The 26511-nt window shown below is 46.4% G+C and overlaps 1 protein-coding gene across 1 annotated transcript in view; it reads left to right on the forward strand.

The window, feature by feature from the left end:
• LOC311245608 (NEDD4-like E3 ubiquitin-protein ligase WWP2) overlaps positions 1-26511 on the forward strand; it is a 113798-nt gene that overhangs the window by 10307 nt on the left and 76980 nt on the right. Inside the window, exons 2-4 of the mRNA XM_084335514.1 lie at positions 15355-15433; positions 23633-23802; positions 25171-25417. Coding sequence (XP_084191640.1) covers positions 15357-15433; positions 23633-23802; positions 25171-25417 — 494 coding nt within the window. The 5' untranslated portion in view covers positions 15355-15356. The remainder of the gene's footprint in view (positions 1-15354; positions 15434-23632; positions 23803-25170; positions 25418-26511) is intronic.

The following is a 26511-nucleotide window of genomic DNA, read 5'->3' on the forward strand; positions in this document are numbered from 1 at the left end:
CAAAAACCCGATGAGTCAAAAAGATGTCAAGTCACGCCGTCATTTCCACTGGAAACAAAAAACAAATACCGTCAGATATCGTTATATGCCGTTGGAAAAGAAGAGGAATTTTGTGGTGTCATATTTTGACCACATCACCCGGCCCTAGCTGCATCCACAACACCACGTTCATGGACTCTGAGGGACGGGGGGGTGGGGGGCATGAATGTGTACTTTTCTAGACTGTGTGTTTTGGGGGCAGAGAGGGTAGTGCGTGCATGAGTGTGTCTTTCCATTCCCATGTATGTGTGTGTGTTTGCGTGTGCGTGCATGTTTCCGTGTGTGTGTTGGCGGGAGGAGAGGTTAGTGCACAGAGCTCCCGAGTGTGTCCTATGAGAGCAAGGATTGTGTGTGTGTGTGTGTGTGTGTGTGTCTTTAATGGTCTATGATGAGTACATGTTTTCTAAGGTCTATGTGTGTCCCTATGTTTGTGCTCGGGACATGTGTGTGTGTGTATATAAAGGCTTGAGTGTGTAGGTGGAGGTGGAGGGAGAAGGTGTGTTAAGGCCTTCTGTGTTCCCGTGCTGAACGCACCTCTGTTAGTTTAGACTTTTAACTCATTTCCCCCTGGCAAGCTTTCTGACACACACACACACACACACACACACACACACACGCACACGCACACACACACAGAGAGAGCTCTCATAAACAGGTCTTTGTGCTACAAGGCCGTGAAAAACAGAAGCCAGACCAGACGGAACTAAATTCTCTGCGTAAATATGGATGAACACATCTAGTGCATGTTGTTACACACACACGCACGCACACACACACACACACTGGTCATGTATGGGTACACAGACCATATAAAGTCAACAGACTATGTGCAGGTAATTGAGAGCGTGTTAACCATATGATTTAGCTATTTTCACAGAGGAAGCAGGGTGTTGTACTATAGAGTGTTGTACTATAGAGTGTTGAACTATAGAGTGTTGAACTATAGAGTGTTGTACTATAGGATTATAGGGTGTTAAACTATAGGGTGTTGTACTTATGTAGGGTGTTGTACTATAGAGTGTTGAACTATAGAGTGCTGTACTATAGAGTGTTGTACTATAGTGTGTTGTACTATAGAGTGTTGTACTATAGGGTGTAGTGGGCGGGACCGCAGAGCTCTGTATGTTGCAACTGTGTGTTGCTCTATACTGTGTGTTGCTCTATACTGTGTGTTGCTCTATACTGTGTGTTGCTCTATACTGTGTGTTGCTCTATACCAGACCTGGGCAATTACGGCCCACGGGCCACTTCCGGCCCTTTGGGCATCCGTGTCCGGCCCGCGGTAAATCTTTCTATGGGAGATAATGAATATTGAGCAGAATTAAGTTCAAGTTATCATTGGTTCGGCCCTCCAACACAGTTCAGGCTTCTCATGTGGCCCCTTGTAAAAGTTAATTGCCCACCCCTGCTCTATACTGTGTGTTGCTCTATACTGTGTGTTGCTCTATACCAGGGGTGGCCAACCAGTCAGAGACTAATAAGAGCCACAAAAATTACTGTGGTACCACAAAGAGCCACACCATATACCAGCGTTTCTTAACCTTTTTTTTCAGTCACGGCACCCTTCATGTGTTTATAGGTCTCACCCTCTGGCCTCTGAAGTTGCTAATGTCTTTTTTATTTGGGTCTCACAGGGTTAAAAGTACCCTGTGAGACCCACGGTTGCAAAATTACAAAATCACTTTTAGCCATTTAAAAAAAGAATGTTTATTTAAAAAATGTTAAGCACATGTATAGTCAATTGGTCCTGTTGTTCAGCCTCACAATGCTATTTGATAGTAAATGTGTTTATATGTCCCACCCTCTGAAGTTGCTAATGTCTTTTTAATTTGGGCCTCACAGGGTTAACCTCTTAAGCCCGAGATATACAGTAAAAGTGTATATTTTCAGCATTACGTTTGTTTACCAATTATTTTAACCGTTATTAGTGAAATATAAGATTATAGAAATCTCAGGGCATTGAGTCGGAAACCGGCGCATATTGACAGGAGGAAGTGGCACAGCCAAAAGTGAGTGTAGTCTTTTGAAGGAAGAGACTCAGGGCTTTCGAATTTTGAAAAACTACCCTACCCAGCTCACACCAGCCCCTGTCAATCATCTGACTTCTGGATTAACTTTTTTATTTCTCTTATTTTTTGGGATTATCTCCCACAAACCTGAACGTTATTGCCATAAAACAGAACGCAGTTAGTTTCTCTACCTTTCTGTGAACGTCTTGCAAAAGACGGTGTTGCAATACGATGAAAAATGGTGGAGAAATTTACATTATAAAAAAGATGGCAGAATTCAGTACTGTATCTACAAAACCTTCTGTTTAATCATCTTCCCTTTATTCATTTGCTTAGATTTTTCAGGTCTGGTAAATTTTAGCATGGTGTTATTCACAGTCAAAGATAAAAAAAATTTTAAATAGAATTTATATTCTCCTTTGGTTCATTACAATTTACTCAAGCCTAGTAACAGACACACTATTTCTGACACTGATCCATATATGTCCCCCATATATGCTGCTGAGCGGTCCCCAGATAGAGCCAAAAAACAGCTGAATCTGCTGCTCTGCAGCGACATACTCTTTGCAAATAAGTCGTTGCGAGGTGGAGAGAGAGAGAGTCGTCATGCAAACCCACGATAATGTTGCCGTCTCTCTCTGCCAAATTTCTCAGTTCTTCGCTTGATATAATTAATACAAATGTCCAATATAACGGAATTCGTTAGCTCATAAAAATGTGATTATAACAGACTGCTGTTTATTAATGTCGGGCGACTGCTCACAGACACCTATTTGATTTAAAGTCGGCAGCAGCACGGAGTCTCAGGACTTATTTTATTTGGAATATAATGACTGTATATGCAAAAGTAGCCTAGTTTTAAGTAAAAATAAATCTACATGCCTTGATGTCATTCTTTTGTTTTGTTGTCATTCTTTTGCCTATCAATTGTTTTTAAGCTCAATAAACTCTCAGGCCGGCAACAATTTTTTCTAACGGAAACCCTGTACGGTGTGTTGCTCAGTCTATACAGTGTGTTGGACTGCAGAGCTCTATACTGTGTGTTGGACCGCAGAGCTCTATACGGTGTGTTGGACCGCAGAGCTCTATACGGTGTGTTGGACCGCAGAGCTCTATACTGTGTGTTGGACTGCAGAGCTCTATACTGTGTGTTGGACTGCAGAGCTCTATACGGTGTGTTGGACTGCAGAGCTCTATATGGTGTGTTGGACCGCAGAGCTCTATACGGTGTGTTGGACCGCAGAGCTCTATACGGTGTGTTGGACCGCAGAGCTCTATACGGTGTGTTGGACTGCAGAGCTCTATACGGTGTGTTGGACCGCAGAGCTCTATACGGTGTGTTGGACCGCAGAGCTCTATACGGTGTGTTGGACCGCAGAGCTCTATACGGTGTGTTGGACTGCAGAGCTCTATACGGTGTGTTGGACTGCAGAGCTCTATACGGTGTGTTGGACCGCAGAGCTCTATACGGTGTGTTGGACTGCAGAGCTCTATACGGTGTGTTGGACCGCAGAGCTCTATACGGTGTGTTGGACCGCAGAGCTCTATACGGTGTGTTGGACCGCAGAGTTCTATACGGTGTGTTGGACCGCAGAGTTCTATACGGTGTGTTGGACCGCAGAGCTCTATACGGTGTGTTGGACCGCAGAGCTCTATACGGTGTGTTGGACCGCAGAGCTCTATACTGTGTGTTGGACTGCAGATCTGGGGCAGGGTGTAGTTCTATAGAACTAACGTAGAATCAAATAGAACGGGACACGTGTGTATACAGACAACATGAAGGGGACTCTCTCACTTACACACGCACACGCACATGCACACGCACACACACCACATGCACAGTATGCCTTATGTCACAGGGGAGGATGCACTCAAGGGAGTAGCCTATGACACAATGCTTTCTCCTCAACGCCACTGTTTATTTTTCTGCATGTCCGCATCGGACTTGCTCACAAGAAGCCCTTTCATACAGGCCAAAAAGGAGTGTGTGAGTGTATTTCCCCCCCCATTGTACAATAACTGTGCTGTACCCGGGGCCTACATTAGGTATATGGCACATTGGCACAGGGTCAGCACCCCTTCATGGTTTCTTCCATTAGGACAGATTGTCCACCAGCAAAAGACCAATGCTTCTGGTTAAGGGGGCGGGGGAGGGGCAGACACAGGTAGAGAGGACACAAGTTATACACTGTTCCTACCAGATATGTACAGTACACCAAGCATATGCTCCCCATCCACAGTAGAAATACTACGGTTGTACAGACGGAGAGTGTTGTGAAAAAGCTGTATACGTACAATATAGCTAGCCAGAATGAAGAGCACGTTTTAGCCAAAGACTCATACCCCCCCCCCCCCCCCTAACACACCACAAACCGCCTGGGCCGGTCCTTTATACCGGCAGCCATCAGGCTCTTCAACCAAGGGCTCGGACGGCCGGCTCTGCTGCCAGGAGAACTAACGGCGCTTTGACACCTGAATTTCCCCAAGGGGATTAATACAGGATCATCTTATCTTATCTTATATGAATATTACACTGTATGATATGAATGTTGTACTGTATAATAATGACACTGGCGAGAAACCAGCGTTCCACAGAGATCTTTTTATTCCTGAAACATCATTCGTAACGGTATTGCAAGAAAAACAAATATGCCGCAATATATATTGTTACCCTCCAGAAATGCTAAATATAACATGATATGAAAGTTAGGACATATCTCTCACCCTTTCACTCCTGGCACCACTGTGTGATTCTAGCTGCTTTACAGATGGGCAAACCGAGACACAGAGTCAAACATCGCTTCAATTGTCTCTTGGCAACGAGAGCTTTCTGTGGTTGAAGTAATAACTCTGAGGCAATTCTCTGGGCTCTGTCGCTGAACAGAGTTGCCCAAAAATGTTGGCTTGTGTTGTGCATCAGACAACATCGGAACTGCACTGTGATCACACTGTGATCTGCCCTGTGATATACACTGTGATCTGCACTGTGATCTGCACTGTGATCACACTGTGATCTGCACTGTGATCACACTGATCTGCCCTGTGATATACACTGTGATCTGCACTGTGATCTGCACTGTGATCACACTGTGATCTGCACTGTGATCACACTGTGATCTGCCCTGTGATCTGCACTGTGATCACACTGTGATCTGCACTGTGATCTGCACTGTGATCTGCACTGTGATCACACTGTGATCTGCCCTGTGATCTGCACTGTGATCACACTGTGATCTGCCCTGTGATCTGCACTGTGATCTGCACTGTGATCACACTGTGATCTGCACTGTGATCTGCACTGTGATCACACTGTGATCTGCACTGTGATCTGCACTGTGATCTGCACTGTGATCACACTGTGATCTGCACTGTGATCACACTGATCTGCACTGTGATCTGCCCTGTAATCTGCCCTGTAATCACACTGTGATCTGCCCTGCAATCTGCACTGTAATCACACTGTGATCTGCCCTGCAATCTGCCCTGTAATTACACTGTGATCTGCACTGTAATTACACTGTGATCTGCACTGTAATCTGCCATGTAATCTGCACTGTAATCACACTGTGATCTGCACTGCGATCGCCGTCCTTATGGGAGTAAGCAGGGGAGTTAGCCGGTGTTTGTTCACAATCTACAACTGAACAAAATAAACATCCTGTAAATCATGCAGAAGAAATTGTCATTACCTCTTAGTTTTAGGTCACCCATCATCATCATCATCTTCGTTTTACGTCCTTTTTTCCCACTACAGTGAGGTTGGACGCCATTAAAAAGCGTATTATTGGGGCGGTCAGGTGGTGTAGCGGAGATTGCGTTTGTCACCAACGCTGGAGACGCTGGGTTCGCGTTAGGGGTGGACGGTATGGTCTAAAATTTATATCACGGTATAATTTGAAGCATAGACGGTAACGGTATATATCACGGTATCAGTGTTTCTGTTCGAATAATTTTTTTTGCCTGATAGGCAGGCTATATAAAGAATGACATCCTCAAGGCATGTAGATTTATAATATTTTAACTTAAAACTAGGCTACTTTTGCGTATAAAGTCATTATATTCCAAATAAAATAAGTCCCGAGTCGAGACTCCTGCTCCCATTGCAAACAGCGGGGCTGGATTTTGCTAGAAGCATATGTAGCTGCAGAGCCGCAGAGCGAATTGAATTGAATAAGAATTGAGACAAAGGTGCCACTCATCCTCAGCTTTAAGAATTGACAATTGTGTCAACAAATTGACACATGTGTCAACAAATTGACACACAAAATGGTGATGGGGGGCGCTGTTTGACGGGCCTGTGACCAGACCTGAAAGAGCCCCTGGCTCTGCGGCTCTGCAGCTGCATGCTATTCGCAAATCCACTGCTGCAGCCGTCCTCCCGGCTCCCGCTGCTGCCGTCGTTATCATAACACTACACACATATCGTAATGTTTACAGCAAACTGTAGTTGATCACCAGGTATGTTTTATTAACGTAGAATAATTCATATAAGAAAAACGATAGGTAAATATCTTACCTTTCTCCACTGGTTAAAAATGCCAGGAACTGAAATTGAAACTTGCTGTGCGCCGCAGTGATATGTGTTTATTATGAAATGACAATTGCGTGTTGACACGCCCACTGCGCGAAGCCTCCTAAATAACTTTTTCCAGTTTGCACATATCTATTATCTATGACTAATTCTATCTATTTTTAGGGGCAAATGCGATTGAAATAGTCGCGCTGTGGTTACATGACGTCATTGCTATTTTAGAGCTGCTGTACCGGTTACACGGTATAGTCAAAATCCATACCGTAGAGCAAATTAATACCGTTTATACCGTATACCGTTTATACCGTCCACCCCTAGTTCGCGTGTTCGAATCCACCTCCCGGTGTTGTCACCAGCTTGGCTGGCCGTTCACACTAATACAATTGGCAGTATTAGGGGGTGGGGAAAGCTGGCGGGTGGGTCCTGGGCGTTGTGGACAGCGACCCCTACAGTTCGGTCGGGGCGCCTGCTCAGTGAGGGTAGGATCTGGAGAGAGGTAGTGCGGCCTCCCACACGTTACACTCTCCCAGTGAGAATCTGTGCGGGCCAGGCTGGCTGCCGGCTGGCTGCATGTGGAGGAAAAACATGTGACAGTCTCCGGCCTCTCGGACCAACAGTAGGGGAAAGTGCGCAACAACCAGGAAGGGGGTTGTGAATTGGCATAACTAGGCCTGCCGCGATAAGCAATAAATCGATTAATTGCCGCGATAATTAAAATGAATGCAATGATTTTGACGGGCGCGATTAATTGCTATTTGCGCGTTTGTTTTAATGAGGCGGAACCAGTGCCCCTTGCAGTCTCTCTCCGTGTGGGTTGGCCGCTGGCGTTACTACAGAGCACAGCACGGGAGCTCCGTGGGGCAGTAGCAACGCCACATATAGCTTAATACATTTCTCAATAGTGTTGCTCCTTTTAACCAAGTAGCGTTATTTGTAGTGTAACGTTAGAATAACACAGAATAACGTTAATACAAGTACATGCATCATTGTTTACAATGAACGGGTGGGGCTAGTCAAAGCACTGGAGACGGGGACAAGTTAAACATGAATTAATTTATTATAACGGGTCGTTTTCGAGTCGTGCTGCAGTGCCTACGCACCACAGCTATTCTATTATATACTGCTTTGACGCTTCCTCCTCATCGTTGATTGCCTGTAGTAGCTGCATCTAATGTTAGTAGCTAACGTTAAAACTAAAAAACACAACCGGACGAGACAAGTTGTCGGCTAGGATAATCACAACAATACTTCCGGTCCGGTCGGTGGGCTTCAAAATAAAAGTCTTAAACCGGAAAAGACGGAGCGGTGGGCTTCAAAATAAAAGTTTTGGGAAATAAATTTCTCAAAAAAATTCTCTAACCGGTCGCAATAATATCGCTTATCGCGATATTTTCGGGGGCAATTAATCGCCCAGCAAAATGTGTTATCGTGGCAGGCCTAGGCATAACGACTAACAGTGGGACGGGAGAAAATCGGAAAAAGGAGGGGGAAAAAGATAATAAAAAAATATATAATAAAAAAAAGCGTATTATTAACACTTTGGCTGCCTAAGGTTAAATTCATGATATACCATAGATTGCCAGCGCTATTTGTCTATGGAGAAAGTCCCCTTCTTTGCAGGGCTATAACTTTTTAAATTCTATTGCTACATTGCCATTATTAGGGCCCATTCAAAGTCCTATATGTATTGTTCATTGTGTAGCAACGTTAAACTTTTTCATTCACATATTCATAGTAAAGTATGGTCTAATGTATAAGTATGTTTTCATCTCTTTCTGCAGCTTTCTCCAGAACGTGATATATAGCCCCAAATGCATTATATTGATGATGAAATACAGTTTGATGGCAATCAGCGCGATATAAAAAATTCCAACTAGACGTACTTCTAGAAGTTACTACACGTCATCTGATGTTGACCGGATGGGCGAGGGGGCGTTTATAATTCCGTGGGCAGCGTTATACCAATCATCTAATGTGGGTCAAATGTTGATAATAGCAGTTAGTATCGAAGACGGTAACGTTACACGCTGAAACTCACCCCAGTCTCCGCGCGCCGTTGGGCGATCATCGTAGAGTAGAAATCTTATCATTATGGGATATATTTTTACCCGGTCCATCTCCAGCTTGTATAATGGTATATACGTCCAAATCATGTTGTTTATCGAGTTATTGCCAATCGATCACTGTGTAGCGTGACGAGCCAGAGTCCCATGACCTATAGCGAGCGCCCGGAAGTACTACGGACGTCTAGCACAACCTCTATGGCACATCCTGTTTGGCGATTGCGCCGATCGGCCACCAGATGGCGCTCCTGAACCGCCAGAGAGCTCAGTGGGTCCTGCTGGTGGATCTCAGGCCAGCGGAGGGGACATATGAATCCGATCGCAGATTTTTGAAATATTGATATAAGGACGACGTAACGCGTCCTCCGGCAACTTTAGCATTTAAGACGTCTAAAGACGGTTCCCGGCACCCAAAGTGTTAAAGGAACACGTCAACATAATGAGAAATTCATGTACCATCTTCTACTGAGTCAGACGAGGAGATAGATACCCTCTGTGGGTTCAGTAGAAAGCTATCTGGCTGCAAGCTAGTCTAGCTTAAGCTTAAAACTCCCGAAGAGGTGTGTTTGGTCAACAGCTAGACTAGCTGATCCGTATCCACTTCCATTAATTTGTGCTAAGTCTCTAGATACAAGGTATCAGTTGCAGACAGTTTAATTGTCTCTAAATACAAGGTATCGGTTGCAGACCATTTTTCATGCAGGCCAAATACAAGTGTTTTCCACTCAAAGTAGACGTGAGTGTGCAACAAAAGAAAAAGCCAAAGTACCCCGGATGTGCCAGATTGATGTGTCACTGTCATTAACTCATTGGACGCCACAGACTTGAGCATAGTTTGTTCCTACCATGCCAATGCTCTGAAAGATAGGAATAAGTGGCGGTGTTTGCAGGGCTATATATATATTCTATATTATAGCTATGGATACAATACTATGGCCCATTTGACATCAACTATCTATCGTTCAATATGTGAAAAAGAATTAATTCTTTCATCAATACATTTGCGTGTTATACCGTGGTGAATATAAGTATAGTTTTAGAGTGATCCTGTCTAATCCCAGAAAACTACGATATGCAGAAAAACGTGAATTTCACTAAAAGTGTTGGTGTTTCTCGCCTGGACACGCTACTATTTCCAAATCAAATGTATATAATAGGTATTATGTTTCATCATGAATGCATGAAAGGGGGGGGGGGGGGGTCGTTTTTTGATGCTTTGATCGTCACCAACAGCTTACGTTGTGGACTAACGTTACACACACACGTTGCGATCGAGGTGAAATCATGGTATCATTTAGTCCTTAACTTCACTAGGAGGTACCCCAAAAAGAATATTCCAATTGTCTGATCGCGAGTCCCAGTATTGGTGTCCATCGTGTCGCCAACATAATCCACCACAACAGATGCATCGGGGGCATTTGACGCTTCTCAATGCGATCGGGATACCCACTCGACACGCCTGACAAAGAAAAGTGCGCCCGGAGACATTTGAACGTTGCACAGGCCAAGATATAAGGTTTCAAAGGGTGCTCGATACTGCCACCTGGGAGGATGCGGCTGGTATTGCACTTTGGCATTCTCAGGATGATTCCCCATGTTAACCCTGAGTCCGTGTGCCTGTAATGAATAGAAATATTGAATAAAAGAAATAACAATGAAACCCCGACTATACTCGGGTCTGGCACTGAACGGGTGGCGAGATAACCCGACTATCCTCGGGTCTGGCACTGATTGAGTTAAGGGGAGGGGCCATCTCCTGTTGTTGAAAGGCAGTTACTTCGACAAATCACACCGTAGCTACTAGGGAGGGACTTAGTGGGACTTAAAACGTTTATAAAAAATAATAACAAACCGGTTTATAACTAAACGATAGACACTGGGTGGAAAGGAGCCCAACCTGAGCACGACACAAGAACAAAATGGCCGCCGTGTGAATATGGCCAGTAGCACCGTAAGGAAATGTAGTCTGACGGCAGTGAACCCACCGCGGAAGTGGAAAGAAACCAAATTGTATTATTATTATTATTAGTGCCCAGAGAGCTGTTGGAGAGCGCTCCTCTGGTCCCGGAGTGTGGAGTACTGAGCCTCTGTGGTTCCGCTTGTTCAGATCAGGAACGTCATGACGACGTCCACGCCGACACCCTTTGAAAGCGGGCCAGTACCGCGCATTACTTACCCCACACGGAACCACACCGGAAACGGGACCGGCAGGCCTAGTCGAGGCCAGAGCTGAATACACGCTGACATGATGAGCATTGCGACTGATCAGTTACTGTGGTAGAAATTGTATTCAAGATTCAAGCGGTTTATTCATCACATACATACACAAGGCATGAAGTTGGCCATGCCCGCTTAGATTGTGCAAAACATACAAATAATAATAGAATAAAATAGAATAGAAATAAAACAAACAAGTCATTGATAAACGACGGGCAGATTAGACACATAGCCATAATTTAAGACAGAGATTATGTGTTCACAACACTATCATTGAAGTGGGTGCTGGCATTCAACCACGTTTTACCATGTTAACAAGTGGCAACCAAAGTGTTAAATGGCCTTTTAAAATGAAAAAGAGTGCTTGGAAAAGTACTTGAAAGTCCTTGAATTAAATGTTGCACCATCTGTGGGTGACTGGCGGCGTTTACGCGGCCCACTGTTTTGCCACGCGGTCGATGCTTTCTCAGGAGTTTGTGGGGCTTCGCTGTGGTCTGAAGCCCGACCAGTGTTTCAACAGAGGAGTCGAGACTCACGCCCTGCGTGTTTCAACCGAGGAGTCCAGACTCACGCCCTGCGTGTTTCAACCGAGGAGTCCAGACTCACGCCCTGCGTGTTTCAACAGAGGAGTCCAGACTCACGCCCTGCGTGTTTCAACAGAGGAGTCCAGACTCACGCCCTGCGTGTTTCAACAGAGGAGTCGAGACTCACGCCCTGCGTGTTTCAACAGAGGAGTCCAGACTCACGCCTGCTGCGTGTTTCAACAGAGGAGTCCAGACTCGCGCCCTGCGTGTTTCAACAGAGGAGTCGAGACTCACGCCCTGCGTGTTTCAACAGAGGAGTCGAGACTCACGCCCTGCGTGTTTCAACAGAGGAGTCCAGACTCACGCCTGCGTGTTTCAACAGAGGAGTCGAGACTCACGCCCTGCGTGTTTCAACAGAGGAGTCCAGACTCACGCCCTGCGTGTTTCAACAGAGGAGTCGAGACTCACGCCCTGCGTGTTTCAACAGAGGAGTCGAGACTCACGCCCTGCGTGTTTCAACAGAGGAGTCCAGACTCACGCCTGCTGCGTGTTTCAACAGAGGAGTCGAGACTCACGCCTGCTGCGTGTTTCAACAGAGGAGTCGAGACTCACGCCTGCGTGTTTCAACAGAGGAGTCGAGACTCACGCCCTGCGTGTTTCAACAGAGGAGTCGAGACTCGCGCCCTGCGTGTTTCAACAGAGGAGTCGAGACTCACGCCCTGCGTGTTTCAACAGAGGAGTCCAGACTCACGCCTGCGTGTTTCAACAGAGGAGTCCAGACTCACGCCCTGCGACGTGTTTCAACAGAGGAGTCCAGACTCACGCCCTGCGACGTGTTTCAACAGAGGAGTCCAGACTCACGCCCTGCGTGTTTCAACAGAGGAGTCCAGACTCACGCCTGCGTGTTTCAACAGAGGAGTCCAGACTCACGCCTGCGTGTTTCAACAGAGGAGGAGTCCAGACTCACGCCCTGCGTGTTTCAACAGAGGAGTCGAGACTCACGCCTGCGTGTTTCAACAGGGGAGTCGAGACTCACGCCCTGCGTGTTTCAACAGAGGAGTCGAGACTCACGCCCTGCGTGTTTCAACAGAGGAGTCCAGACTCACGCCTGCGTGTTTCAACAGAGGAGTCCAGACTCACGCCTGCGTGTTTCAACAGAGGAGTCCAGACTCACGCCCTGCGTGTTTCAACAGAGGAGTCGAGACTCACGCCCTGCGTGTTTCAACAGAGGAGTCCAGACTCACGCCTGCGTGTTTCAACAGAGGAGTCCAGACTCACGCCTGCGTGTTTCAACAGAGGAGTCCAGACTCACGCCCTGCGTGTTTCAACAGAGGAGTCCAGACTCACGCCCTGCGTGTTTCAACAGAGGAGTCGAGACTCACGCCCTGCGTGTTTCAACCGCGAGGAGTCACTGGGTAACGAATGTTGGCTCGTATTGGACCCCCTAGGCCCGGCCAAAAAAATAGAAGTACAATTTAAAAGAACTTGTAAAAAAAAAATAAAAAAAAACAGGAAAGACATCCATGCCAGGCCAGTGTGGTTCAACATGGTACTAATACTGTAGGAAAGGGGTGTTGGACAGGGCTTCAGCCGCTTTAGTCGCTATGCTCCACTTCTCGTGTGTGTGTGTGTCTCTAATGAAAAGCATGTTATAGGATTGTGGTTTTAGTCATGGTTGGGAACTAGCATATAGTCACCCCCCCCCCCCCCCCCTCTCTCTCTCTTACATACACACGCACAGAAGGTGAATTATGCCCACCATTTCTCACACTTTCACTCTCTCATACACACACAGACGGTGTACTATACACACCGTTTACACACAAACACACACACACACACACCATGACACAGACCACGTACTATATCCAGGAATGAATAGGTCCTATTAGAGCATGAGCTGCTCCCTCATTCCCTCACGGCGTCCAGCTCTGTATGGATCTCATTATTAAACCCCCCCCCCCCCCCCACTAGGGGCCCTTTCTCTTGAGCTCCTGGACCTGTGTGGAACAGTCATTAGCCGCTGTGCAGTAGACTCCCTACAGGCTGCACATATCCTGTAATGAGACCACTGGGGAGCGGAGCCTGTGAGCTTGTTGCTTTTAAGGCTGAGACGACTTATCGATAATTATCGATAACTGCGTGAAATCGATAAGTGGCATCACTTATTGTTTTTTTTCATATATATATTTTTTTTATTTATTTTTTTTAGAAATACTTTATACTATACTAAAATACTAGGTATTGTGGCATGTTTTTTAGTTAAAACATCCCCATTTCATGTAAATTTACTTGAATTGCAACTGTGCACTGTGCATTCAATATGCAGTGCACTCCTCCATCACATCCAGAGACCACCGACTATAAAATGAGAAGGATCACTGTGGTAGTTTTGAATGGGGAAATCTGTAACACTAAAGAATAAAGATGGCGGCAACGACAAAGAATTGCTGCAAAATAAACATACATTTGTTGTTTAAATAATAATTAAATCCTTTTGATTTTTCTTTTATATACTAATAGAAAATATCGAACATTTTTAACCGATTTATCGATTCTTCCAAATGGAATATCGTCTCAGCCTTAAATTGCTTTTGCCCGAAGAGCAGTGGAAGGAAACTTAATTTTTGCTGTATGGCAATTGGGGGTTATTTCACTTGTATCGTTGTTGATTTTCTGACACAGTAATGCAAGGCAAGCCTTTCTCACCCTTTTATTTGATTTGTTTTTATTTTAGGGTTGTGCACCTTCTATATATAAGTGCAGTGGCGTACAACATAAGAATGATCACATTATCTCTCGGCCATGAATACAAATCGCTTAGTCTTTTCTCACATGCTTTGCAGATGGCATTCTCCACGTAAAAAAAGCACCGTCTGTAGTGTAGTTGTGAAAGGGTTTTAACCATTGTGTCGTGTGGCAGTGGAAGGGTTAACCTTCTGTATTGTCACAGTGAAAACGTTAACCCTTTGGTAGTCTGGTAGTGAAAGGGTTAAAATAATGTATTCTGTAATCTGTATTGAGATTGTTACACACCTTTAGTTGGGGGTGGTGTTGGTGGATAGGACAGCCGAAACCTGACCAATCTTTCACCGTCGACTGAAGACACAATTCTTCAATCAATATCTGAAATGAAAAGGAATAAATAAAAGAAAAATAACCTTCTTACTGTCCTCTACTGTCATGCACTCTTCCTAATATACTAACATGCACACAACACTGCAACACCGGACCCCCCTAGAAGCACAGCACCGTTGCTGATATTTTCTTCAGGGGAAACACTGGTGTTGGTGGTGGTGATAGTAGTGTTGGTGGTTGGTGTGATGTTGGTGTGATGTTGGTGGGTAGTGGTGGTGATGTTGGTGGGTAGTGGTGGTGATGTTGGTGGGTAGTGGTGGTGATGTTGGTGGGTAGTGGTGGTGATGTTGGTGGGTAGTGGTGGTGATGTTGGTGTGATGTTGGTGGGTAGTGGTGGTGATGTTGGTGGGTAGTGGTGGTGATGTTGGTGTGATGTTGGTGGGTAGTGGTGGTGATGTTGGTGGGTAGTGGTGGTGATGTTGGTGTGATGTTGGTGGGTAGTGGTGGTGGTGATGTTGGTGGGTAGTGGTGGTGATGTTGGTGGGTAGTGGTGGTGATGTTGGTGTGATGTTGGTGGGTAGTGGTGTGATGTTGGTGGGTAGTGGTGGTGATGTTGGTGGGTAGTGGTAGTGATGTTGGTGTGATGTTGGTGGGTAGTGGTGTGATGTTGGTGGGTAGTGGTGGTGATGTTGGTGGGTAGTGGTGGTGATGTTGGTGTGATGTTGGTGGGTAGTGGTGGTGATGTTGGTGTTGTGATGGTGGTGTGGTGATGTTGGTGTGATGTTGGTGTGATGTTGGTGTGATGTTGGTGGTAGTGGTGGTGATGTTGGTGGTGGTGTGATGTTGGTGGTGATGTTGGTGGTGATGTTGTGTTGTGTTTCCTGTCTCTCCAGAGATGCTGCAGCCTGACAGACCCAACCTGAGGAGAACACAGAGTGAAGAGACTCCTGGTGCAGCAGAGCCCCGTGGCAGGTCAGCATGCACATGCACACGCACACACACACACACGCACATGCACGCACACACAAGACTCCATATGCTCCTAACAACAAATCCATGTTACCCAGAAAATGGAACAAGTAAGAATGGAAAGGTTAATTTCTGTTCAGAGACATGGTTGAAGAAGACCATCTCCTAAACGTTCATGTGCACACATTGGCCCCACAGTAGTGCACACATAGGCCCCGCAGTAGTGCACACATAGGCCCCGCAGTAGTGCACACATAGGCCCCGCAGTAGTGCACACATAGGCCCCACAGTAGTGCACACATAGGCCCCGCAGTAGTGCACACATAGGCCCCGCAGTAGTGCACACATAGGCCCCGCAGTAGTGCACACATAGGCCCCGCAGTAGTGCACACATAGGCCCCGCAGTAGTGCACACATAGGCCCCACAGTAGTGCACACATAGGCCCCACAGTAGTGCACACATTGGCCCCACAGTAGTGCACACATAGGCCCCGCAGTAGTGCACACATAGGCCCCGCAGTAGTGCACACATAGGCCCCGCAGTAGTGCACACATAGGCCCCACAGTAGTGCACACATAGGCCCCGCAGTAGTGCACACATAGGCCCCACAGTAGTGCACACATAGGCCCTGCAGTAGTGCACACATAGTCCCCACAGTAGTGCACACATAGTCCCCACAGTAGTGCACACATAGTCCCCACAGTAGTGCACACATAGGCCCCACAGTAGTGCACACATAGTCCCCACAGTAGTGCACACATAGGCCCCACAGTAGTGCACACATAGTCCCCGCAGTAGTGCACACATAGGCCCTGCAGTAGTGCACACATAGTCCCCACAGTAGTGCACACATAGGCCCCGCAGTAGTGCACACATAGGCCCCACAGTAGTGCACACATAGGCCCCACAGTAGTGCACACATAGGCCCTGCAGTAGTGCACACATAGGCCCCACAGTAGTGCACACATAGGCCCCACAGTAGTGCACACATAGGCCCTGCAGTAGTGCACACATAGGCCCCACAGTAGTGCACACATAGGCCCCACAGTAGTGCACACATAGGCCCTGCAGTAGTGCACACATAGGCCCCACAGTAGTGCACACATAGGCCCTGCAGTAGTGCACACATAGGCCCCACAGTAGTGCACACATAGGCCCTGCAGTAGTGCACACATAGGCCCTGCAGTAGTGCACACATAGGCCCCACAGTAGTGCACACATAGGCCCCACAGTAGTGCACACATAGGCCCCGCAGTAGTGCACACATGTGTATGCATGCACGCACACACACACACACACACAGAGACACAGATACACACTCACATGTGCACATTATGTTGGGCGACAGTGGCTCAGGAGGTAGATCAGTCGTCTGGTAATCCGGAGGTTCAACGCTTCGATTCCCGCTCCTCCCGCAGCTTGTCGAAGTGTCCTTGAGAAAGACACTTAATTGCTCCCGATGAGCAGGTTGGCACCTTGCATGGTCGCCTCTGCCGTCGGTGTGTGAATGTGTGAGTGAATGGGTAAAATGTGAGGAACAAATTGTAAAGCGCTTTGGATAAAAGCTGTTGTATAAATGCAGCCATTTACCATTATGTCCATATGCACACAAACAAATGCACACTCACTCACTCACACAGACAATCATAATCGGGTACGCAATAATGTATTTGCACACACACACACACACACACACACACACACACACACAAGGCCAGATGTGGCCCCTGGGGAGCTGTGTCCGCAGCAGCACTAAAGAGATGATGTCACCACAGTTAAAGATGGGATGGAGCCGATCAGGAAGCGGAGAACTAGACATCAGTCTGATGTGGCAGAACACAGGGGGACCGGTACCAACAGGGCACAGGGGGACCGGTACCAACAGGGCACAGGGGGACCGGTACCAACAGGACACAGGGGGACCGGTACCAACAGGACACAGGGGGACCGGTACCAACAGGACACAGGGGGACCGGTACCAACAGGACACAGGGGGACCGTGGTGTTACAGCTGCACACTTCAAGTAAATTAAAGATAGTAAAGCAAGGCCTCCTAAAATCTATTTTTTTCTTTATTGCGTAATTTCTATGGATCTATTTTTCTACTTAACACATTGTCTGCCACGCAGTATGCCCATCCTTATGCCGAGTCTGCCAGTGCTTTAACCCTATGGAGATGTTTACCTTCTTTGCAGGGCTATAACTTTTTAAATATTATAGCTATATCGACATTACTATGGTCCATTCAACATCGGATGTGGGAACGTTATATTTTTTCATTCATACATTGTTGTGTTAATACCGTCGAGAATATAAGTATGTTTTTAAGGTTTTCTGCAGTAATTCCTAAAACGCGAGTTATAGGCCCTGACGCATATGATAGATTATCGATTGGCGTTTCTTTCCTATACACGCTATATTAAAAAATTCAAATGTATATGATCGGTATACATTATGCTTCATCATGCGTGAAGGAAAAGGGGGGGGGGGGTCGTTTATAATTCCTTGATCGTCAGTAACGGCTTTATTTAGTATGGGTTGATATGTTGATCAGATGGATTGCCGTGAAATGAATAAACAATCTGGCTGAAAATAACGTTATATTCCTCTTAACGTTCGCTGATGAGACTGGAGGAAAAATATTCCAATTATTTGACGTCGATCTGCTAGATCCATTTCCCGTTTGTATGACGCAATAAACACCGAAATCATATTGATTATTGCGTTTTGAAAGCGATCCCATGCACTCAAGTGTGTATCTAGACCAGTGATGCCAGTAACGCGTTACTTAGTTATTGTAATCTGATTACTTTTCCCCGAAAATAGTAATCTAACGCGTTAATCTTTAAAAGCCAGTAATCTGATTGCAGTTACTTGTCCAAGTGGCTGTGCATTACTATTTCGTTACTATCTCATCATAAATTCATAATGCAGGCGGAATGCAGTATTTTATTTCGTTTTCGACAGTCAAAAATACATTTTGAGCTGTTTTTCTTTTGGGAGTGACGTGGTGTGGCAGTGAAAGGGTTAAATACAAGAATGTGTCCCGCGGCGTGACTGGTCCCTCTGTCTGTGAGTGACTCTGCTTTGGTCCAATCACATTCCCCATCCACAGTCTGCGAATCAGAGGCAGAGTAGGGCGGGTCTTCACAGCACGTCATGTGACATATGCGCCAATCGTGTGACAGCAGGGCTCCGTCGTCGGAGAATTCCACCCCAAAACGCTTGGCAAAATTAAAAGTGAAACCGCAAGATGACTTTAGCGGTTTCTGTTCAGAATTCCACCCCAAAACGCTCGTCTAAACGTAGCCTCAGTCACTACTTCACGGCGGAGGAAACAAAATACTGTCTACCGCTAAAAACAGCACATCCAATTGCATTGAAAGCATCTGGAATCACAACACTAGCCGACGCTTCGACTAGGTACAGGAGGGTTGATGGTGGCAGAGCAAAAGCTCTTATTTGCCAGATTTACAGTTAATTTACATGTTAAAGAGAGACTGATTGTATGTTTATAGAGAGACATTTATAAAAACAATTTAATAGTTACAGTTGATATAATTGAATAGTTCAGCCTGCATTTGTTAGATGTGATACACTGGTTTTGTAAAACCACTGGCTGGCTGCTCTTAATGCTGTGAGCATCATAGACTGTTGCTTTACCATACTTGATGGTACAGAAGCTGAAGCACTAGTTTAACAATTTACGTTATGTGCAGAGAAACAAGTTAAAAACTATTTATGGACTTTCAATAAAGCGTTTAAAAAAAAACTGTTGGGGGAACGACGACGACTTCGTAACCTAGTTACTTTCAAAGTAACTAAGTTACTCTGATAATCAAGTAATCAGTAAAGTAACTTAGATTACTTTTTAAAGGAGTAATCAGTAATCAGTAATCAGATTACTTTTACAAGTAATCTGTGGCATCACTGATCTAGACCCACGTTACAAGATATTACTGCCGGAGAAATTTCCTCGATGCACAGAGCGCCACTTCCGGTTTGGCTTGGAATGTAACTCGCCCGACATCCACCAGGCGGCGGTATTGAGGCGTTGCAATATCAGACAGGGTCCAGCTGCAGTCCCGGAGGGAGGCTGGATGAATTATGAATGCCATGGCGAAAAAATTAAATATTGATCCCAAAAACTAGTTAACTCGTTTCTGGCGCACAACACATGGCGGGCAATAACGAGTATACTAGTTTTTGGCGTCCAATGTGTTTAATGGTTCATTTTTTAAACCCATTTTACCTGTTTTTACCACCCAAAAGGTATTTTGGCTTAATGTGGTCACTGCAAGTAGGCATAGCCTCTCTCTCTCTCTCTCTCTCTCTCTCTCTCTCTCTCTCTCTGTCTCTCTGTCTCTCTCCACCTATCTCTCTATGAAGAGGAAGAGATCTGTATGGACCGTGGTCTAGAATTATGTTTCCTATTCATCTTATTGCGGTAATAATCACTCGTAAAGAAACAATCACAGTGAGATAGTGGTGAGAGCACTAACTATAATCACAGTTAGATAGTGGTGAGAGCACTAACTATAATCACAGTTGGATAGTGGTGAGAGCACTAACTATAATCACAGTGAGATAGTGGTGAGAGCACTAACTATAATCACAGTTAGATAGTGGTGACAGCACTAACTATAATCACAGTTGGATAGTGGTGAGAGCACTAACTATAATCACAGTTGGATAGTGGTGAGAGCACTAACTATAATCACAGTGAGATAGTGGTGAGAGCACTAACTATAATCACAGTGAGATAGTGGTGAGAGCACTAACTATAATCACAGTTAGATAGTGGTGAGAGCACTAACTATAATCACAGTTAGATAGTGGTGAGAGCACTAACTATAATCACAGTTGGATAGTGGTGAGAGCACTAACTATAATCACATTTAGATAGTGGTGAGAGCACTAACTATAATCACAGTTAGATAGTGGTGAGAGCACTAACTATAATCACAGTTAGATAGTGGTGAGAGCACTAACTATAATCACAGTTGGATAGTGGTGAGAGCACTAACTATAATCACAGTGAGATAGTGGTGAGAGCACTAACTATAATCACAGTGAGATAGTGGTGAGAACACTAACTATAATCACAGTTGGATAGTGGTGAGAGCACTAACTATAATCACAGTGAGATAGTGGTGAGAGCACTAAATATAATCACAGTTGGATAGTGGTGAGAGCACTAACTATAATCACAGTTGGATAGTGGTGAGAGCACTAACTATAATCACAGTGAGATAGTGGTGAGAGCACTAACTATAATCACAGTTGGATAGTGGTGAGAGCACTAACTATAATCACAGTTAGATAGTGGTGAGAGCACTAACTATAATCACAGTTGGATAGTGGTGAGAGCACTAACTATAATCACAGTTAGATAGTGGTGAGAGCACTAACTATAATCACAGTTGGATAGTGGTGAGAGCACTAACTATAATCACAGTTGGATAGTGGTGAGAGCACTAACTATAATCACAGTTAGATAGTGGTGAGAGCACTAACTATAATCACAGTTAGATAGTGGTGAGAGCACTAACTATAATCACAGTTGGATAGTGGTGAGAGCACTAACTATAATCACAGTGAGATAGTGGTGAGAGCACTAACTATAATCACAGTTGGATAGTGGTGAGAGCACTAACTATAATCACAGTGAGATAGTGGTGAGAGCACTAACTATAATCACAGTGAGATAGTGGTGAGAGCACTAACTATAATCACAGTTGGATAGTGGTGAGAGCACTAACTATAATCACAGTTGGATAGTGGTGAGAGCACTAACTATAATCACAGTTAGATAGTGGTGAGAGCACTAACTATAATCACAGTTAGATAGTGGTGAGAGCACTCGCCTGTGACTGCAATAGTTGTTGGTTCAACTCCAGGCTGCAGCTTTTTTTCTTTTGGGACTTTAGACGATTCAGTACGTAAATGTATTACTTATGCCTATAACTGTACATGATGCATCTTTCTTTCCTGTGGTCGATTAGTATAAATCCGACCTTAGATTATCCTTAGTTATCTTAGTTTATCTGTCTTCTATTTTACTCTTTTTATTATTGTCTATTTTAAAACTGCCATAGAATCAAACCATAAACAAGGTGGCCTGTTGTGATGTTGAGCCTAATGTGACAAACTGTGATTTTCTTTTTTGTTGCACATTTCTTCTTTTTTTGCAGCTGTGAAGCACTTTGAGCTGCAATTCTTGTATGAAAGGTGCTCTACAAATAAAGTTATTATTATTAGTTCCATAATCACTTTGAACACCAGTCAAAGATTAGACTAGATTGACGAAATAACTCTGGGCTTACAATGGCACTACCTCCAAACCCTGCCCTCCTCTCTTGATCCTCCAATCACAAGCGACGCTTGTGATTGGAGGATCAAGAAAAGAGGGCGGGGTTTGAGATGGGTCCATCGGTGTGTTATTCTCCTCTGAATATGGCTCAGACATTTAGCCTTCACTGGACAGATCGGCGGCGTGCGTATGATGTATTGTAAGGTCTCTGTGGTTCAGCGGTACAGTGGCACGGGGCCGCCTGGTATTTCCTGGTAAACGTCACGGGGGGTCCGAGTACAGTTCACTGAAGAGGCGAACCCCCCTGTTCTAGAATACCATTCAACATATCCATCCATCTGTCTCGGAGAGGGAGGGAGAGAGGGAGGGAGGGGGGAGGGAGAGAGAGAGAGGGAGAGAGAGGGGGAGAGGGAGAGAGAGAGAGAGAGGGTTCTTTCTTCTTTTGTCACGTCTGTGGTTTCCCATGACGAGAAACATGTTATCCCTTGCGCCCACCCAACGACACACACACACACACACACACACACACACACACACACACACACACACACACACACACACACACACACACACACACACACACACACACACACACACACACACAAAATATTTCAGAGGTTCATCATGGTTTTATATGTAAATATTGCTATTATTACTACGGCCGACTCGAATGCTTTGGCGCTTACATCACTCCTTTGGTTAATCAATGTCAAAATCACTATTCAACTGCTTTGTTTCCTTTTACTTATTTTTTTTATACCATTTCAACAATTAGCCTAACATCAACATAGTGTGTCTGTGTCTCTCTCTCCTCTCGCTCTCTGTCTCTGTGTCTCTCTCATCACTCTCTCTCTCTCTCTCTCTCTCTTTCTCGTCGTGTGTGTGTCTCTCTCTCTCTCCCTATCTCTGTATTTGTGTGTGTGTCTCTCTCTCTCTCTCTCTCTCTCTCTCTCTCTCTCTCTCCGTGCGTGTGTCTCTTTGTCTCTCCTAACCGTTGCTAATAAACAACTTAAATTCAGGGTCATTTTCTCTGATCCAGGTTCTATTGATAGCCCTCCAAGCCTGGCATCAGCATTCCGCTGCCCTGGGGGTAAAACCAGTGTGTTTTCATTGGGTAAAAGTTCTTGTTCAGAAAGGAGCCAGGTTATATTTAGCTCAAGGAAAATATGAGTGTATTTTGAGAGGAAAAACGAGCTTGTACTCTCACACCTCTTTGTTTAAGGACTTTCGTGTATGTGTGTGTGTGTGTGTGTGTGTGTGTGTGTGTGTGTGTGTGTGTGTGTGTGTGTGTGTGTGTGTGTGTGTGTGTGTGTGTGTGTGTGTGTGTGTGTGTGTGTGTGTGTGTGTGTGTGTATTGTTCACATGCTCCTATTTCAATGTGTGCCATGGTTGTGCCCATGAGTAAATTATTACATAATGTCTTACTGTTTTTGTCTCACCCCCCCCCTTCTCCAATTTGTTCCCTGCCTCCTTTCCTCTCTCTCTCACTCTCTCACTCTCTCACTCTCTCTCTCTCTCTCTCTCACTCTCTCTCTCACTCTCTCACTATCTCACTCTCTGTCTCTCTCTCTCCCTGTCTCTCCTCACACTATCTATCTTGTCACCCTCTCTCTCTCTCTGTCTCTCTCTCCTCTCACTATCTCTCTGTCACCCTCTCTATCTCTCTTGCTGTCTCTCTCTCTCCTCTCACTATCTCTCTGTCACCCTCTCTCTCTCTATCTCTCTCGCTGTCTCTCTCTCTCTCCTCTCACTATCTCTCTGTCACCCTCTCTCTCTATCTCTCTCGCTGTCTCTCTCCTCTCACTCTATCTCTGTCACCCTCTCTGTCTTTGTGTGTGTGTCTCCTCTCTCTCTCTCTCCCCCCCCCCCCCCCCTCTCCCCCATCCAGGAGTCACAGGCACTCTGCGGGGGGGTCTGGTAGCGGCTCCCCGGGAGCCTCCAGAGGAGGGAGTTCTCTGACCAACGGGGAGCTGCTGAGTGAGGACCAGAGTCCTGGGTCGGGGCCGTGCGGTCGCCAGCGCACCTCCAAGAGCTCCCACAGCAGCCCCAGCAGCGCAGGTACTGAAGGGGACGGAGGCTGCTCACTAGAACCTGTGGGTCTATTGACGCACAGGTGAATGTCCCCAAGAGGATTAATAGAGGAACACTTGACTTGATGTCTTTTTTAGCAGGGCTCTCAATCAATCAATCAATCAATCAATCAATCAATCAATCAATCAATCAATCAATCAATCAAATTTATTTATATAGCACATTTAGACATGACACTTGTCAACCAAAGTGCTTCACATAGCTAAGAACAAAGAAAAGTATAGAATAAACAGAAAATAAAAACAACCAACGGATAAACAAGGAAACAAAACAACACATCAACAAGCAAGGCAAGAGTCAAAGTGAGTGCTGTGATCTGTTCTGTTCTCTGAGCTAAACAGTGTTAGTGCTGTGATCTGTTCTGTTCTCTGAGCTAAACAGTGTTAGTGCTGTGATCTGTTCTGTTCTCTGAGCTAAACAGTGTTAGTGCTGTGATCTGTTCTGTTCTGTTCTCTGAGCTAAACAGTGTTAGTGCTGTGATCTGTTCTGTTCTCTGAGCTAAACAGTGTTAGTGCTGTGATCTGTTCTGTTCTCTGAGCTAAACAGTGTTAGTGCTGTGATCTGTTCTGTTCTCTGAGCTAAACAGTGTTAGTGCTGTGATCTGTTCTCTGAGCTAAACAGTGTTAGTGCTGTGATCTGTTCTGTTCTCTGAGCTAAACAGTGTTAGTGCTGTGATCTGTTCTGTTCTCTGAGCTAAACAGTGTTAGTGCTGTGATCTGTTCTCTGAGCTAAACAGTGTTAGTGCTGTGATTTGTTCTGTTCTCTGAGCTAAACAGTGTTAGTGCTGTGATCTGTTCTGTTCTCTGAGCTAAACAGTGTTAGTGCTGTGATCTGTTCTGTTCTCTGAGCTAAACAGTGTTAGTGCTGTGATCTGTTCTCTGAGCTAAACAGTGTTAGTGCTGTGATCTGTTCTCTGAGCTAAACAGTGTTAGTGCTGTGATCTGTTCTGTTCTCTGAGCTAAACATTGTTAGTGCTGTGATCTGTTCTCTGAGCTAAACATGGCTCTATGCTGACACTACTAGGTTGGTATGTGTTGATGCTTCATTTATATCCATAATTGTCATCCTTATTCTACTCCTCTGTTCTCCCTCCATCCTCTCTCTCTCTACCTCTCCCCCTTCCTCCCTGTCCTTTTGTCTTACTACATCTCATCCTCCTCACCCTTCCCTCCCTCCCTCCTCTCTCTCTACCTCTCCTCTTTCTTCTCCCTCCCTCCCTCCCTCCCTCCCTCCCTCCTCTCTCTCTACCTCTCCTCTTTCTTCTCCCTCCCTCCCTCCCTCCCTCCCTCCCTCCCTCCCTCCCTCCCTCCCTCCCTCCCTCATTGCCTCTCCCAGGTAAGGCCGAGCTGACCCCCAACGGGTTGGAGAACGGTCGCAGTGCGCTGGCCCGCCACACGCCCCCTCCCTCCTCCCCGTCGGTTCGATCCCCGGTCCCCAGCGGCGGCAGTAGCCCCTCCCCGGGTCAGGACGCCTCAGCAGGCCTGGCCCCTCCGGCGGAACCGGGGCCCGCCGGGACCTCCAGCACAGAGCAGGCCAACAGCACGTCGGCCACGGAATCTGCCACAGAGTCACTACCGGCTGGGTAGGAGGACTAGGGAGGGTGGGCAGCGTGATGGTGACGGCTTGAGAGAGTAGGGAGTGTTGGAGAGAGTAGGGAGGGTTGGGGAGAGTAGGGAGTGTTGGAGAGAGTAGGCAGGGCTGGGGAGAGTAGGGAGGGTTGGGGAGAGTAGGGAGGGTTGGGGAGAGTAGGGAGGGTTGGGGAGAGTAGGGAGGGTTGGGGAGAGTAGGGAGGGTTGGGGAGAGTAGGGAGGGTTGGGGAGAGTAGGGAGGGTTGTGGGGAGGGAGTGTTGGAGAGAGTAGGGAGGGTTGGGGAGAGTAGGGAGGGTTGGGGAGAGTAGGGAGGGTTGGGGAGGGTAGGGAGGGTTGGAGAGAGTAGGGAGGGTTGGGGAGAGTAGGGAGGGTTGGAGAGAGTAGGGAGGGTTGAGGAGAGTAGGGGAGAGTAGGGAGTGTTGGAGAGAGTAGGGAGGGTTGGGGAGAGTAGGGAGGGTTGGGGAGGGTAGGGAGGGTTGGAGAGAGTAGGGAGGGTTGAGGAGAGTAGGGGAGAGTAGGGAGTGTTGGAGAGAGTAGGGAGGGTTGGGGAGAGTAGGGAGGGTTGGAGAGAGTAGGGAGGTATTGGGGAGAGTAGGGAGGGTTGGAGAGAGTAGGGAGGGTTGAGGAGAGTAGGGAGGGTTGGAGAGAGTAGGGAGGGTTGGGGAGAGTAGGGAGGGTTGGAGAGAGTAGGGAGGGTTGAGGAGAGTAGGGAGGGTTGGGGAGAGTAGGGAGGGTTGGGGAGGGTAGGGAGGGTTGGAGAGAGTAGGGAGGGTTGGGGAGAGTAGGGAGGGTTGGGGAGAGTAGGGAGGGTTGGGGAGAGTAGGGAGAGTTAGGGAGGGTTGGGGAGAGTAGGGAGGGTTGGGGAGAGTGGGGAGAGTAGGGAGGGTTAGGGAGGGTTGGGGAGAGTGGGGAGAGTAGGGAGGGTTAGGGAGGGTTGGGGAGAGTAGGGAGGGTTGGGGAGAGTGGGGAGAGTAGGGAGGGTTAGGGAGGGTTGGGGAGAGTAGGGAGGGTTGGGGAGAGTGGGGAGAGTTCGGGAGAGTAGGGAGGGTTGGGGAGAGTAGGGAGGGTTAGGGAGGGTTGGGGAGA

This window comes from Notolepis coatsorum, assembly GCF_963971535.1.
Source record: "Notolepis coatsorum genome assembly, chromosome: 18".
Lineage (NCBI taxonomy): Eukaryota > Metazoa > Chordata > Actinopteri > Aulopiformes > Paralepididae > Notolepis > Notolepis coatsorum.